The sequence below is a fragment of the Marmota marmota genome, unplaced genomic scaffold, assembly GCF_001458135.2.
Source record: "Marmota marmota marmota unplaced genomic scaffold, marMar, whole genome shotgun sequence".
NCBI lineage: Eukaryota > Metazoa > Chordata > Mammalia > Rodentia > Sciuridae > Marmota > Marmota marmota.
The window spans coordinates 1363600-1380974 of NW_025999927.1; the positions used below are offsets into that span (position 1 = coordinate 1363600).

The following is a 17375-nucleotide window of genomic DNA, read 5'->3' on the forward strand; positions in this document are numbered from 1 at the left end:
AACACTGGGGTGGTGGTACTCTCCTGGTCATCTGCTTTATCTTCACATCTCTAAAAGCAGATAGTAAAAGTCTTGAGCTCCCCAGGGGGTAAGCATTGTGTGACTAGAGCCCAGCATGCTGCAGGGCAGAAGCTAGCCCAGTGCTAATATAGCCAAGACAACCCTCCTTCTGAACACAGGGTGGTGGTACTCTCCGCAGGTCACATTTCTGAAAAACCAACAGCAAAGTGAAGCCCAAACCACCTAAGAAATCTGTGAGGTCGGGACAGAAGGAAATGACCAGGGCCTCAAGTCCTGTGAGGGGAGCAGAGGACCCCTCCACAGGCACTTCCTCTCCACACTCACTTTTCACCTGTCACTGAACACTAGCATCACAGTCTTGAAGAAAGCAATGGGGTCCCAATACTGTGAGCCAGAGTGCTCCCGACGAGGTGGGCCTGCATGGTCCATGAGCTGCAGTCCTTTTCCTCTGACCAGGCCTGAGGCTTGTTGCTCTGGCCCACCCACATAGTCCCAAAGAGTCCTGGATGTCAAGTACCTCCTTCACCCTTTCCTCAGAGCAACAGGTGCCTGTTAGGTCCCTAGTGTTAGTGAATGAGGGTCTCAAGTTCCAAGGTTATCCCTTTGCACAAAGCATGCTGATGAATGCTATGTGTATCTCCATACCTTGCTAAGAGTGAAAGTCTAGGTGCACTTAGGAAATGCCAAGAACAAACCACTCCAGATTATAAGCATACCGTGCACACTAACTACATAAAAAATCTGTACTTACAATCAAGCGTGGTTTTTTAGATTCCATTCCAGATAGATTTCCTTTATGTGTATACCTTTAAAACAAGAAATATAAATTTGTGTGCACACATGTACATACATACAAACATAGATAAGTGATTTCATTTATAAAGTAAGATGGCCTTGTGCTGACTTGAGTTGCAGTTTTTACTCCCAGTATTTACACAGACCCCCTGGTATCAGCCCTGCGGATGGCATCCAGCCTTGCCTTGACAGAACCTGCCAGGCTGCCCTGTGCATAGGTCATCCAAGTTTCATGAGTGCAATGCTGCCCCAGGGAGGAGGCTCAGCACATGACGTGTGTCATTCTATTTTCCAATCCTTCCAATCTATCGTTGGCTGCTTGCTTTTCAGTGTCATTCATTACATTTTCAGTTGGATCTATTCCTCTGGCATCTTGTAGCTTCCTCTTACTTGAGATAATTCTGTCTTCAATTTTTTTGCTGACTTAAATCAACTCTTTGTTTCCTGGCTTCCCAAGAGTTTCTTTTTCTTCTTTTGGTCCTTTTTTTTTTTTTTTTTTTTTTTTTTGAGATGGGGTCTGGCCATGTTGACCAGGCTGGTCTCAAATGATCCTCCTGCCTCAGCCTCCTGAGGTGCTGGGAGTGCAGGCATGAACCACTGCTAGGCTTGAATTTCTCTCTTCAAGAGTTAACTTGAGTTTATCTCAGTGTTCACCAGCCATGAACATCATCTTCTTTTCTTCTTAGTCCTCCTCCTGCTCATTTTGGAAGCCCACTCTTCCTCCACTTGCAGCAATAGCTGCAGTTCTCCACAGGGCTTGGGGTGAGGTCCCCCTCATGGCAGGGCCAGGTGCAGTGCCCAGAGATGGTGCTCTTTGGGTGAGGGAAGAGCTGGAGGTGGAGCCTCTCAGACTATCCCCCTCCCATATGCCATCTTCTGCACAATCTTCTCCAACCTGTGAACTCCAAACCCCTACCTCTCAAGCCCAAGGGGCCAGTACACTCACTTTGGGATCTGACTTACCAGGACTTCTGTCACCTGCAGGGTGTGCCTGACCTGGTGTGTCCCAGATACGGCCACAGCCACTGAGCGGCCCTCCTTGACTATCTCTGCCGGTGTTTTCCTCTGCCTTACAGGTGTTGTGTAGTGCTGGCCTTGTGCATGACAGGAGGCGCTGACATGGAGCCAACTGGGCTGACAGAGGTGGGACATGTGACAACTGGACTGCAGAGGTGGGACAAGATACACTGGGCTGAGAGAACAAGGGAGCTCTTGACAATCAAAACCTATCAACAGGCATGAAACAGCCACTGAAGAACTGGAAAACAGACACCCCCCAGAGAAGATGAGGACAGTGACCAGGGCAGGAACAGCAGGTTTAAACCAGCCAGCTTGTGACCCCACTCTGGAAAGCACGGGAGCAGAGGGGGACAATAATGAAAGACGTCAGGAAACACCCAGCTCGCAGTGCCATGGCTGAGGCGCCCCGTTCCACTAACTGGCTCACAGAAGTAGCAGGTCACACTAGGAACTGGGCTGCTTCAGATCTCAATCCACACAGAGACCACGGCTGCCGCAGTGCCACAGACTTCCAAACGACAGTGACTTCCAAACGAGAATTCTGTCCTGGGCCAAGCTCCAGTTGGGTGTTGTGGCTGACAATGCCCATACCCACGTGTGTTTGCCAGAACCCAGAGACCAGGGCCACTGCAGCGAGAAAGGACACAGAGAGGAGGGGTCAGGGTCCTCACATGGAGTGGAGACAGGGCGCCAGAGGCCAGCTGTGCACCAGGAGGAAGGGCGGCCTCCCAGAGGCACAGGCTGGGAGCCACAGGCACAAGTGAGAGACGTGAGGAAAAAACGTAAGTCGCAGAAGAAAATAGAACTACATGGTACACTGTCCTTCTGAGCTCCGTACACTGTCCTTCCGAGCTCCGAGCAGCACACCACCACGGGAACACCAGGAGCTTGACCCTGGGCACAACACTACCAGGTGGGGAGGCTGGGTGGCGGAGGCCACCTGTGTCTGCGGTGCGTCTGGATGGGGCGGGAGTGCTGGCAGGAGGCCTGTGTTCTCTTGGTCCTAGTGGCACCTCAGCAAGCAATGCCTGGTCTTGAGATGCCAGGACAGAGCGAGGATCTCATCCCTTAGCTCCCGAAGGACCACTCAAGAGCTGAAACTTGTTTTCCTCCAAATGTGAGGGTCACTGTTGCTCCTGACCCTTAGAGAACACACAGTCTAGCTACTGAAGCAAACTTACACAAGAGCCCAGCTTCCAGTCCCCATTGTCCACCTCTTACCAGCTGCAATGAGCCAGCATTTCTAGGTCCTGTGCCTACTTTGTTAAGGACATAGGGCGCAGGTATTCTATAGACCAAGGAGGAGCAGAACAGCTCTGGAAGCCACCACCGATCTCTGTGAAGGGAAGACCTCGTACAGTGACTAACACTCGCATCAACCAGTCACGATGACCCATCCACAGCCACCTGGGCTCTCCCGCCCATGGTATCACACCTGTGGGTTCTGCTCATGAAACCAGCTCACACGCACCTTCTGCACCTGTTGCCAGCCAGCAGGTACAGTGAGCAGCACGGTGTGCAGGTGAAACACCTGGTGTCCCGGGCAGAAGCTGCGCCGACCACCGCAGTCTGGGCCTGTGTTTATGATGTGAGGCCTGCAGACGGAGACAGAGAGCCAGTGCGGCCTTCTGTCAGAGGCACAGTGAGAACACAGATGTTACAGGCGTTTCCAGACCGCAGCCCTCAGAAAGTAGAGTGTGTGCGTGCTCCAGTGATCCAGCTGAAAGCCCACCTGCAGAGACCTGTCCTGGATAAGGAGGCACCTGAGACTGACAGCTGTTCAAAGCCCTCTGACTCTGCATTCTCCCTCTGCAGCTCTGCTGCCATGATGTTGGAGGAGGGGCACAGCATCTGTTGGAAGCCAAGCCGCGCCAGGCACAAAGGTGCTTTGCACACTGTATCATTCAGCTCTCACAAACCTCTGTAAGTCTGCTTGTTTTCAGATTATAAAAGGATCAGAAGGTCACACGATTAAATGGCTGAACCAGAACTAAATAGATCCATTGATCACACCACCTAATTCAATCAGTCTTCACCTCTAACTCATGTGCCCTCTCCACCAATCCACCCAGCTATGCATCCTGGTACAGTTCTCCAAATGCCCTAAGCTAGGCCAAAACATGAAAAAGCACCACACTAAGAACATCACGTGAGAGATACATGGCAGGTGTGTTGGCTCACTGCAGCAGGTGGTCACACAGCTACACTCTGCTACACACTCAGAAGCACACCTGAGATGGCCGGGGGGTGCCTGACACCCATTCCTTTTGCAGCAAAGTATGACACAGACTCTCAGCAGTGCTGAGCACACTCGAAGCCTGAGACTCCAGACAGAATTGGACGAAGCAGAGCAGGGACGTTCCTGAGGCTGCTGGACTCGGTGTCCGCTGCTGTCTTCTCTTCCCTGTAGTCACCTACAAGAGGTGTCCTGGACTAAGCTGGAGAGGTGTGAAGCACACAGCCGGCCCAGCCGAGGGCCCTCGCGAGAGCAATGCGTGGTAGTGGATTCAGAAACAAAGAGCTGCAGTGACAACCAAAATCTTTTTCAAGAACATTTATACATCTTTTTAATTAGATTAGCTTTACAAGCAACTCCAGCGTTCTTTCATAATGAAACACTGCTTTTCAAATTACATGACTTTGTAGTCTATCCTGAAATTCTTTGCCTGCTATTGCTAAAGGTCTGTGTTTTACAGCTGGTTAATGTGTTGAAAAAACAGCATTATGAAGCTTTATCTTTAACCAGAATTAACACATATAGGCCACAAAGAGTTTTAAATAGAGTCCTACTTGGTGACAAGTTAACAGTCCCACTAACATGAAATGAATAGATTTTAAATGGATATTAAAGAAATGGCTATGCTGATTTCTTGATCTTTTCACAATGTATCACCAAGAAAGTATATAAACCTCTCCAAAAAATATACAATTTAAGACCTGTCTGGCAAGCACAACCCATAGACAGTAGAATCTGATACTTTGTACATCTGCAGAGGTATCCATCTGAAGGACAACAGCGCTCCCAAATTAAAAGGCTATTGCTGTACGTCTTGAGGATCCAACAAGCCTTCCACCAACACAGAGCAGTTCCTGCCAACGCTGCATAACAGTGCTTGTGAGCCGGGCCGGAGGTGGAGCAGGGCGCTGCAGGCTGGATGCCAAGTCTCGAACACCCAGGCCGGCATGGGCACTTGCTGGAGAGGCGCCGTTGATCATCTGGAGTAGAGGAGAGGGCGGGAAAGGACCGAGCCTGGGAGAGAAAAGCACCACCCTTTCTCCTGCGAGTCCTGCTGCGTGAGGTCACAGCTCTGAGCATCTGGTCCCCCAAGTTTACACTGTCAGTTTCTCTCAACTTTTTTCATGTTTTACATGAACAATAGCAATCTTTTAATAAAAATTACTGAGCTTTCCATAGAAAAGGTCTCTAATTGAATACAAACTATACAGATGCTGAAATTGTCATAGGTTGAAATATACAGAAATATTTCTGTATACTTGTATTTTGGCAAAGAAGATCAAGGACAGAGATAGAAAACCCAAGGGTGCAAGGTCTTAACACCTAATTCATGCAAAATAGGGATACCATCCTTTGGGCTTTGCTCAAGACCAGGGAAATGACGCCTATGACACCTATCCCAACTCAGTCTTTAATAGGTTCGGGAAGCCTGTGGGATCTTGTAATAGTCCCTCTTTTCTAAAAAGTAAAAAAAGAAAATCCATGAAATGTAAAAATATCTGATTTTGTGTTCTCTGCTTTTCTAAGCTAAGCCTACATCTTTCAGGGCTGGTAAGGAGGCAGAGACATTTGGGGAATGTGGATGGAGTCTGCAGCCACACCTGTCCACCTGGATGCATCCTTATCCCCCCTGGTGCTCTTCAGTAGAACCAAGTTCTCATCTGCAGGTCAGATGAGCCCTAGTGCCAGGGAGAGATGCAACAGTAAATTTAGAAGGACAGTCAATTTGAGGAGAGCCCAGGAAGAAATGGGATTACGTCACCTAGGATTACAGGACACGCCTGAGAGCAGAAGAGAGCCCTTTATTTTGGGAACCTGAAGCTCGGGACACCCTCACGTCCTTTAGTGCTAGTCACTTTTGTTTCTGAAAAAAAAAATAAGTGAAAAGATAAACCCTTCCTATTGTGCACTTTTTCTGGCAAGACGGGGACTCAAGGTTACTTGGTAGTCACTGGCAACCGCTTCACGGTCAGGTTTCACATGGACAGAGACGACGGACGCGCCACAGCAGGGTCTCAGAGTTCAGATCAGTGTACGGCGGGACAAGAAGGCAGTCTGGGCTTCCGGCTGCAACTACAGTGCTCCTTCCCTTGTTTCCAGCCCAAAGAAACCGACTCTCAGTCACTGGACAATTATCGTGAGAGGCCTTTTAGGGCAAAATTTAATAGTACGAAGAGGTTTACAAAAATAGATTGATGTTATTTTGAGGAATAATACTGTAATTTTTTTCTCATTTCAGTTTTGATAAATTGTACCTAATCATACAAAAATTACCCCAAAATCAAACTTGATATAAAAAAGAGAAAGATGAAATGAACTCAGCTAGATGATAGATCTGGCAAAATATAAGAATGAAAATTCCACGTAGGGCACTTGTTCACGTCAGGTGGGGAAGCGACAGTCCTGGAGTGCTCCCTATGGCGGCAGCCGCAGGCGTGAGTTCAGATCAGCAAAGGCTCCTGCCCCACGAAGCTCAGGGGAGCTGCTTGTCCTCAGGCGGTCCGCTGCCTGTCTGCGGTCCTCCCCTTCCACTCGTCCAAAGCCGCGTGGTGACGAGGGTGCTGCTGGTCAAGGGCGGCCTAGACATCCTTGCCGACGGGGTCGGAGGGCTTGTTGAGCTCAACCCGCACGCCCTTTTCACCTGCCAAGGAGAGGAGACATGCTCAGTATGTGGCGTGCCTGGCACTGGGACAGCACCTTAGCTGCCCTCACTATGCCCAGTGGGCTCTGCAGGGACAAGCGCTCACTTGGCAGCAGACCTCTGAGAGCGGAAGCATCCTCTACACAGAGGTGGTGACTGTCTCCTTGTGTTCAAAAAGCCACTGGACTACCTTAAAACAGGAAGTGCCGAGTGCCACTGGAAGCAAATAATGGCTTTAAAAATATACAGAAAATGTGTGAATGTTGGGTTTTTATGTTTTAATAAAAGGCTGAAGTTGGATTACCAATTGCCCATGGAAATACCGTGATCAGGATGCCAACACGGAGCCCACTAGTGGAGAGGTCAAAAGGAAGACACCACCTGGAACCAGGACGCGCTGCTCAGGAGAGGGGCCCATGGGGGCAGCTGCGCCAGGAGGGACGCGCAGCTAGAGCCAGGGTGCCTGTCTGCCGAGCGGACTTGGTTGGACCTCTCACTTCACCTCCCTGTGCTGGCTGACTTCGTGTTCTTTAGAGCATGTGCCTTGAGAAAGGGCATGAGAGGCAGCCGGAAACCTGGCACTAAGAGGTCAGCAGCCGGTGACTGAAAAGGACAGTCACAGAGACTCAGCTTAGTTTGAATGACTTCCTTGGAACTTGTTGTCCCACACTTGCCTCATCCTCGGAGGGCTCTGCTGGCTAAAGATAACAGCACTCTGGCACAGCCCAGAATCTCCGAGCTTGAGAGGCTGACACAGGAGGATTGCAAGTCTGAGGCCAGCCTGGACAACGGAGACCTTGATTCAAAAATAATAAAATATAAAAAAGGCACGGGGGTGTGGGGGGATGTGGCTCAGTGACACAGCCCTCCTTGGCTTCCATCCCCAGTACCACAAAAAAGATGACAGCAAGGATGACTTCAATCCTTTTTAGGGCTGGGGTGTAGCTCAGTAGTAGAGCGTTCCCCTAGCACATGCAGGGCCTGGGTTGGATCCCTAGCACCACACACAGGCATGCGCACACACACTCACACGCTGCAGGCACTCATACACACAGGCGTGCGCGCACACACACACACACACCCTCTTGAGCGCACACACATGCTGCACGCACTCATACACATGCATGCTCTCTCTCTCATACACACACACACACACATACACACACACACACATACACACACAGAGTCCTGCTTTCATTGAGGGCATGAAGGACCGGCAACAGAGGGGGTGCTCCCAAGTGAGCAAAGTTCCTGGGCTTTCTGCACATGCCCCCTGGTCCCAGGCATCTCTGCACCAGAGCTCCCTGGCCCCAAATGACGTTACCTGTTAGATATTTTACTTTAGCTCGAGCTCGCTCATCTGCATCAAAATACCAAACAGTTATTGCGTACCTAAAAGAAAATTCAGAATAGGATAAGAATGGTCACAATGGGGGACAGTGGTATGTGCCTGATGGCAGGTCAGCAACTCGCCACGCCACTGCTGTGCCTGGCCTGGACGACATGAGGCACACTGGGTGACGTGCCATCTCACTCACCAACTGCCCAAGAGAGACTTCCTGCCTCTCCTAGCACCCCTTAGCCAGGCAGGCGGAAAGAGGGCCACCTAGGTGCCACGAGAGGAGAGGGATGACATGGCACCCCCTGCACAGCCATTCTAACAGGGACAACCCAGAGGCCACAGCTGGGATTCACAAGGCACTGACAAGCTTCTGGGGTTTTTACCAAAACCATCACACTGTGTTTGACGCCTGCAGTTTGGCTGAACTTCATTTTCATGAAAGACTTCTCAGGACTTATTCCACAAACGATGACACACTCCTGGTTTACTGACCACCCAGTGCACACAATTCCACCCGCTAGGAACACATAGGGACATATACAGGAGTGAACACATGCTCCAGTCCCCTTCCCCAGGAGGATGCTGCCATCGGCCAAACGTCTTGTGGACCCTGGCCAGTGTTCACGGGGGAGAAACATAGGCCAGAGACAGCCAGCAAATTATCTGAGGAGTGGCGCACCACAGAGCCACCAGCAGCTCTGGGGACACTGTGGTGCACAGGTCTGTCTGTGGCCAAGGTCCCAGGTGAGACCCAGACCCCACCCTCCCTTGTAAGGTACCATACCCTTCTTACCACCAACAGCTTCTACTCTCTTGGGCAGCCCTGGTACCCAGCAAGGGGTTCAGATGTTCGATCTTGCCTTCTGCTCATGCCCTAACCTACAGCTGCGTCATAACTGGAGTTCTGATGTCTGCACCCACTCCCTGAGAGCCCCAGTGCTTACAGAAATGCTGCAAGCTACCACCTGTCATTGTCTTCCCCTAGAGTGCCTTTGAGAGTCCTGTGTTCTCCTGGGCTGCTCGACATGCCCAGGTCGCAGCAGACTGCCTGCCGCCTCCGCCTGGCTCACTATGGCCCTCTCCTCCTTGCCACTCCTAGGCACTCGTCCTCCACACCACCTGGCATTTTTCACTACCCAAAATGTCTGTCATTTCTTCATCTAGGTGGGACATGATCCAGCCAAACTCAGACTCCATAGAAAGGAAGGCCTGTGAAGCAGGTTCTGGGTCAGGACCAGTGAGAGAGCAGTGGGCATGGAGGCGGGGCTCAGCAAGGCCACCATTGCAACCCCACCACTCTCACTGGGGTCCAGATATGACGCCACATGCCACCCAGCTTGCTACCCAGTTTGTGAAAACCTGTGAATGTTGAATTTTTATGTTTTAATAAGGATGAAGTTGGATTACCAGTGGCCCATGGAAATACAGAGGCAGCATGGTCAGGAAGGAAGGAGAGTGCTGGAGCACAGAGGGGTTGAGCATCAGCAAAGCCAGCGCCCCACACAGCGAGGGACAGCCCTGCTAGGGAGAGCACACCTCGCCCAGCCCCCACAAGGGGCTGCAGTTTCACCAGAGCATGCAGAGCCCCTTCCCTAGCAGGGAGGAAGGGTCCAGGAAACAGGACTGTCTTCTACCAATGCAGACTTTCATAAGAATGTCTGCAGAATCTTCTAGTCAAACAAGCTACACATCTTAACTGAATCACACATGGTAAAAACTGACCACGTTTAAAGAATGCTTTAAATGTAACCAGTTCAAATGCTCCACTCTGTAGAGAAGCACAGGGAGCAATGCTGCTTACTGGGACAGCCACGCGAGTGCCCGCCTCCTGCATCCCCTTTCCTCCTCACTTCCGCACTGGTCACCTCTGATTTTTCTACTCTTGTCCATTTTCCCACACTATCCCTCTCTTTGGTCTCTTTACTACCCTTAAAAACCTGCCTTTTGCTTCCCTATCTTTGTATGCCCAAGTGAAATGTTCTCACCAAGGGACGGACAGTTAGCAGGCACACAGAGCAGCCAGTGCTGGGGACCAGGAGGCCTGTGCTTCCCATCCTACCCACCGAAAGAGACTGCCATAGACTAAACTCTGTGTCTGGACACAGCGTTCAATACTAACTGGGGATAACCACGCACAAGGTGACAATGGTGTGACAGAGGCCTGGCAAGTCAGAGGGACCCGAGGGAAGCTCCCTGTTCACCTTGGCATCCCCCTCCTGCCCCACCACACCTGGGTGCCGTTCACCTGCTGTCCCCCTCCTGCCCCACCACCCTGACCACACTTTCGGAAGGGATACTACCTTGTAGCATATGCTGGTTGTACTTCATGAGGGTTACGACGGTCAGACCAGAAAAACAGCAGTCTATCAAATTTGGGTTCAATGTCAGCAAACTGGGCTTTGCCTTCTGGGAAAATTCGAAGTATCCCTCCACTTACCTAGGAAGAGAGCCAAATGTGTGAGTACAAACAGCAAAGGTGCTATAGACTGAACCCAGAGGGAAAAGGCCACCTCCCATGTCAAACTCAGGGGTTATCTCTGTCAACAAGGTGCAAAGGTGTGTCAATAAGGTGCAAAGGTGTGTTGGATTCTAAGGGTCCTCACTGAGGCAGTGACAACCCACCCTGGCCTTGGGCGTTTTAAAGACCTGATGAAGCTGACAAATAGTATCTGACTTCAAAAGCCCTCAGATGATTCTTGAGAGTATGAAAAGCAGTCAATCTGTCTTACTTATATGCTAATGGCTGCTCAAGACATCCTGATGGCTGGTCAGCAGTGACCCAAGGGCTCCCTCTCTCACATTGGGTTCCACAGTTCAAGGACACTTGCTGGGACAGTCACACACTTAGTGCCTCCTAAGAAGCGGCACATAGGGCAGAGGTGGCTCTGTTCACTGTCACCATCAGCCCATGGGCTCCCTGTCCAAGCCAGATGACAGGTGACGAGTGCCCTCAAGGCCACCCCCAAGGCTGTTCTTATTTTCCTGAACACACCACTCTCTGTCTGGGGTCATCCCAGTGTTGACTGAGCGTCAGCTGCTCTGGGAGCCATGTGGCCCCGGGTGGAGAGCAGGGGACAAGGCAGAGAGCCCAGGCCACCCGCCAGGGAGCAAACCCGAGGACCTGTGCTCATAAGCTGGGGGACCTCCACAGTGGGACGGAGCTCTAACGCCTAGCACAGACCATGGCATGGCTGAGCACAGCAAGAACTCCCTGGGAGAACCTGCTGTGCTCCCATGAGGATGCGCCCAGGAGGCTCATCCCCAGTGACAAGGTGCCAGCTATTGGGACCCTGGCCTGCCTCCCTCAAGTCCTGTTGTCCCTGAGTCCCTAGGCATCAGACTGGGGCTGAGAACCGTCCCTCTTTCCTGGCCCTCCCCTCTGAAGACAGTTGCTGGACCGGAGCAGTTGCCCACCAAGAAAGACCCTGTAGGAGCAATGTTGGCCAACATTTCCACTCCTCCTTGGGAACCTCCCAACAGCCCTTCCTGGTCCTCTGCTGAACTGTGTGCCCTCCGAGGTCTGTGCCCTCTCTGCTCTGACCCGGCTCCCAGGACAGCAGCTGCACATTGTCCACCCTTAAGGCTCATTCGCAAGGTGTGGACTGCTCTACTCACAAAAACTCCACAGATGGCTTTCTGCCTGTGCACGAGTCAGAAGCATCACGGCATGACTAGGTCACAAGAGACAGAGCCCCTAACAAGATCCAGAAGCTAGGTGTTGGGCGAACCTGTCTCTGGCTTCCCTTTATCCTCAAAATCTGACCAGAAAGTCAATCTTCAGATTCTGCCTGAGGCCACCTGCTCTGTGCCCTGGGCGTGAAGTAAGCCACCACATGAACTTCTCCATTTCAAACTGTGAACACCGGGCAGTGGGACCAGGCTTGTGACATATGCTACAGAATCTGCTTAGCAGTGGACTTCCCTCCACCTTGAACTTGGACCAGGGCAAGGGAGCTCTGAATCAGAATATCCCGGGGGCAGCTGCAGCCCCGAGAGCACCTTCCACTTGGACCTGCTTCTCGGGGCAGGCACGGGTTCCGCACACCCAGCACTGGGTCACCTCACCTCACTGTGTGCACTGGGCAGGGACCTGGGCTCTAAAGGCTATTTGGTTTTTTAAAATCGCCCTGGCTACAGAAGCACGTTCACTCTATGAAACTCTGTGATCTACACGCATTCACTTTTCTGTTAAATGTTGTTCTTTAGAGTTTAAAAAATCACCCATCATAGTCAGTTGAAGCAGCCTGCAATGCAGGAACATGTGGCATGTCTGAAAATCACCTAAGGTTAACAACATGAAAGGAACACACATTTAAAACAAGAGCTCACTCGCACCACCATTCTACCGGGCCTCCCAGGGTCGTCAGCTTGGGACGAGGGAGGGATACAACACTGCCTTGGCCTGCAAGGGCAGCGCCACATGCCTTGGCCGACTCAGAGCTTCCTAACGACTGCTGGTGATCGCCACCAAAACCCTGACAAACAATTGTTCCCAGAAGTGTTCTTGTAAAAACTATTTAAAGGAAGTTATTTTAATAAGGTCACTTTTGTAAAAGTTAAATTCCAGATAGAGCCTTCACTATCTGGAGTAACAATTCGTTTTTAAAGATATAACAGTACCTTTTCATGCAGTCTTATTGAGGAATAATCAATACACCAAAAGGTGCCCATATTTAATGTATTCCACTGGATGGGTCAGGACATAACATGCAGGGACCCAAGGTCCACCCAGGGCGATAAAATCCTTCCCTCCCAAAGGATAAAATCCTTCCAGTGTCCACGGCGCCCCCTTTCTTTTCCCATGGTGAGAACCCTGAATACGAGATCTACTCTCTTCAAGTTCCCGCCCACAGCACAGGAGGTCAGCCCCGGCCCTCATGCACCAGCCCCTGCCCTTGGGAGGCTCAAGTGCGCAACACCACACTGTCACCTACAGGCCCTCAGTGTCTGAGACACATCAGTATCCAGTTCCAAATACATTCACACTTGTTTCAATTTACAAAAATCCATTCCTAATACTGGGACTGAAGCAAATTTAAGGGAGAATCTAATTGTCCTACGTGTTAGACATTGTGGCCCAGGGGAAGCATGAACATTAATTCGTGTGAGAAGACACATGCTCGATGAGGCGGCATACCTTGGCGTCCCAGTCTTTATTCAGATAGTATATGCACGTCACACATCTTCCATCTCCGTTTGGGTTATCAACGTGCCGCACGTAACCTGTCCCGTTGCCGGGGTAACAAGCAACCATGGCCTGCAATAACGAAATGATTTAAAGTCCATGATGAACAGAAGGGATATGAAACCCCTCCTCAGAAACGGCGGTTTCTGCCCAAGTCACACTCTCGACAGACAGAAGGAAAGCCTGTCTACCACTGGCCTTCGTCAAGAACACAGGACAGCTGCACCGTTGTGGACAGCACCCTTGTCCCACCATGGAGGTCACAAGCCAGCACCCTGCTCAGAACAGCACAGGGCAGAGGGTTTTAGGGCCCCAAGTCCTGACCTTCCCACGTACTGAGGATCAAGGCCAGGCGAGTGTCCTGGGGGTCCTCTCTGAGCTGCCCCAGGACACCAGTTCATCTAACAGATGGACCCTCCCAGAAACCCCGATGTTCTGGAGGGCACCAGTTGGGTGGGCACAATCCAGACTGTCAATTCCAAGTATCAGTCCACATAATGTCAGTGATTAAAAAAAGAATCCACTAATTCACCTGTGACTAACCCTCTTCAGATCATTAGACCATTTTTGGCTCTGTTTATAATACTACATATTGCAGAACCCAGGGGGGAGTTACGCAGGACGAGGGAGAGACCCCAAACAGCACCCTCCAGGTGTGTGCATGAAAGTCGGTCGAAATTGATAGAAGTCATCTGAGAACAATTCCCAGGAATTATCAGGAAAACAGAAAGATACTCAAGGTGGCGGTTGCTCTTGAAAGCCCTTCTTCAGGTATTGGAGCGGATAGACCAGTGCAGAGCTTTCGAACCTTAAATTACTACCAGGACATTTAAGGCAAAGGACGCTGATTTTTAAAATTCACGCTCCGCTGCCCAGCTATAGCACCTTGGTGGCTACATCTCCGAGAATCCTTTGAAACCCCACTTCCTGGACCCCTGACCTACTGCTCTTCATTGACACCTGCTGACCACCCTACATCACACCTCTGCTCCTCCTGACTCAGCTGGCAGCGCTGGGGAATGGCGGGGAACCGCGCGAGGCTCAGGAGCACTGGAAAGCAGGAGCCTGTGCCATTCTGCATCACCAGCTGCCAGAGCCAGGCTCCCAGAGCAGACCAAAGACAAGGGCCAGAGGGCGCCAGAGGGACAGTGTGGCCAGCCTGGGCACCCTTGGCTGCCAAGACTAGGAGCCCAGACAGGAGGCCAAGACCTCTGTACGGCAATCTCCTCTGGGACCGTCGAATCAGGCCTCTGCCCGCCCCTCTTGTGGAGGAGGAAAGGAAAGTCCTCCCTCCACTCGGCACCTGTGTGCAGGATGCACACCGGGCACATGTGGAGAATGAAACAAAGTCCTGCACTCAACCCAACCCTGGACTCTGCCTCTGGGTGGGCCCCTGAACACGTGAGGAAGCCAGACAGTGGGAAGCGTCTCTCTGTAAAATGACAGGAGCCCAGCCTGGGCAGGGCAGCCGCAGGAGGTTAGAGAGGGCACCAGCCCAGGGGCTAGAGGCCTAGGGCAAGCCAAGATGAGCACCGTGGACAGTGCTCTGAAGTCCAGAGTCGGGGAGGAGCCGCCAACCTGACGTGACCAGGAGGACTATGGCAAACCCAGCATAACCTGCACGGTGCCAGCTGGGGCCCGCCGCTTGTCAAGCGCCCTGTGTGGTTTACATGTAACAACTGAGGTGACACAGACGAGGCCAATGCTATACCACCTTCAAGAACTCGAGGGCAGCCAAGGGGGAGGTCGTGAGCCAGCAGACATGTGGGTGTGGGAGGCTGGCGCTGAAGCCACGTGCCCAAACACCACGACTGCAGGCCAGCCAGGGCCAAGACCACGCGGGCCGCAGGTTCCACGAGAGGATGAAGGAGGCTAAGCCCAAGAGAATGGCCAAGAGGGTCTTCTGAGGGCAGAGACTGCAGGACTGCAAGGGATCCAGGTGGAGGGGTCAGGGGGACGCCAGGCAGCTGTGAGTGGGCGGCACCCAAGGTGAGCACGTCCAGCAAGGCACCAGGACCTGGGAGCCAGGAGCTTCTCAGCAGTGATCAGGAGGAGCCCAGCACCCCAGAACACGTGTGCCAAGTGGAGACTGGGGCCACCCCGGGAAACGAGAGGCCAGGTGAGGTCCTGTCTGACCGTCCACCAGAGCAGGGTATAGCTGTTTCTTACACCTAAACTCCAGGTGAGACTTTAAAAAGAAAAGACGCACGTATCAGACTCATAAAGTACGTCAAGTTCCCCAGTCCTTAAAGTACCTGGTACCTATCTCTACACGTGCTTCTCAGAGTGGCCACCACCACCATGTGTCCTTTACTCTGGAGTCACTGAAAACACGTCAGCAGAGGGGATGGGGTACCACCAGACTGCATTTAACCTGCCAATTCCACCGACTTCCAATACCAGCCTAGGAAAGGCCATGCGGTGGCTTTGTCAAAGGACAGAGCAAGCACAGCGCAGCTTGGTGTCAGAAGAGAAGCAGCACGGTTAATTCCCCGTGAGGTGCTGACGCCACAACCCTCAGCTGCCACCTGGCAGGGACACAGCCTTGCCTGCCTCAGCCTCCCATGGGGAAAACCTGTTCCAACCTGCAAGGCACACATGACGGGTCGTCCCCGTGTGTAAGAACACGCACGACGACGGCGTGTCCTCAAGACCAGAAACACCGCAGCTCTGCTTTGCACTCCAGGACGGAGGGAAGGAAGAGCCGCCGGGCCATCCCTCTGGGGTTGCAGGCGTTACTGCCCGCACCAAGGCGTCCACGGAAGGCTCAGCGGGGAGACAGGCCTGGAAGGGCTGCTGCTCCAGCCCTGGCTGGGGCTCTCCCCCTTTCTCAAGAGAATTATTTAAAAATAGAAACTGACAGCTAAGAGGACTACACTGTGGTCACCAAGCCACGCCCACCCTGAATGAGGGGAAAGGGTCAGATGATCCTGCTCATACAGGCCGCCTAGGCACCAGTGCAGGGACCCTCCTCTCATGTCCTCACGGCTACCTTCGGGGGCAGGCACCAGGAATTTCCCCCATTCACAGATACCCAGAAGGACCTCTGCCAGGTTGAAGGGGCGGAGGTGGGACAGGGACACGAGCAGGAGTCCTCCCCAGCTCCTCAGAGGCCTGCATGGCTGGGTGGATTTCACAGCTGGGGTGGACCTCACAGCTGGGATGGACCTCCCAGGTGGGGTGGACCTCGCGGCTGGGGTGGACTTCACAGCTGGGGATGACCTCATGGTTGGAGTGGACCTCACGGCTGGGGAGAATGGCAGCACAGCCAGCCTGGAAACAGGCAGGCCCAGGAAGTCTCCACACCCACCCGCCACCAGCCAGAGGCCTACAGAAGTGGCTCTGTGGGAAGAAGGTTCTCAGGAGAGCAGGACTGAGGCAAGTGGAGTTTTCTGTAAGAATCCTCCCACTTTAAAAGTGAGGCTCTTTACTTGCTGGGTTTAAAGCTCAATCTCGTTCAGTAAAATATACAATCAAAAGTATCACTGAAGTCCCGTACTTGCTCCTGACTTTGGTTAGCAGTGACTCCCTGTTTGCTAAGGAGCTACAACGCTATGAGCAGGAGGAACACCACGACCACCGGACTCCTGAGCCCAGGTCATAGAGGGAGGGAGGAGGGCGGGGGGGAGCAGGCGTGGCTCTGGACCAGCCCCATCACAGGAGAAAGGCACAAGCAGGTCCCAGCTGGGATAGACCCACTGCAGGCTTCGCAACAGAAGCAGAGGCAACTGCCAAGAGCGGGCCCGTAAGTGAAGGCTTAGAGGCCGGGAAACACGGAAGGTGTGGTGCCTGCTGACTGCTGCACACAGTCCTAGGGACGACGGTGGAGTGTAGGTGGACTGCAGACAAGCCTCAAAGTGCCTTCACTTCATTTTTGATGGACTGAATCAGGGACTCTACCACTGGGATACACGCCCAGCCCTTTTTACTTGTAAGACAGGGTCTCACTAGGTGGCTGAGGCTGGCCTCGAACTTGCCATCCTCCTGCCTCAGCCTCCTGAGTTGCTAGGATGACAGGTCTAGCCCTAAATGCCCCGTTAAAGAGTATGTCATGTGTTCAATATAAACAAGGAATCCCTCATTTTTAGGGTAGGGGCAATATGGTCAGAACTGTGCCTCAGAAACACAGCAGTGG

At 52.3% G+C, this 17375-nt stretch overlaps 1 protein-coding gene across 1 annotated transcript; it reads right to left on the reverse strand.

Moving 5' to 3' along the window:
- Positions 1 to 4375: 4375 nt before the first annotated feature.
- Egln1 (egl-9 family hypoxia inducible factor 1) lies at positions 4376 to 13345 on the reverse strand. Its single transcript, XM_015504327.2, has 4 exons — positions 13193 to 13345; positions 10356 to 10492; positions 8038 to 8105; positions 4376 to 6713 (listed from the first exon to the last, which is right to left on the reverse strand). Exons 1-4 carry the CDS (start codon positions 13307 to 13309, stop codon positions 6652 to 6654), a joined length of 384 nt encoding a protein of 127 aa, XP_015359813.1. The 5' UTR covers positions 13310 to 13345; the 3' UTR covers positions 4376 to 6651.
- Between the last annotated feature and the right edge of the window lie 4030 nt (positions 13346 to 17375).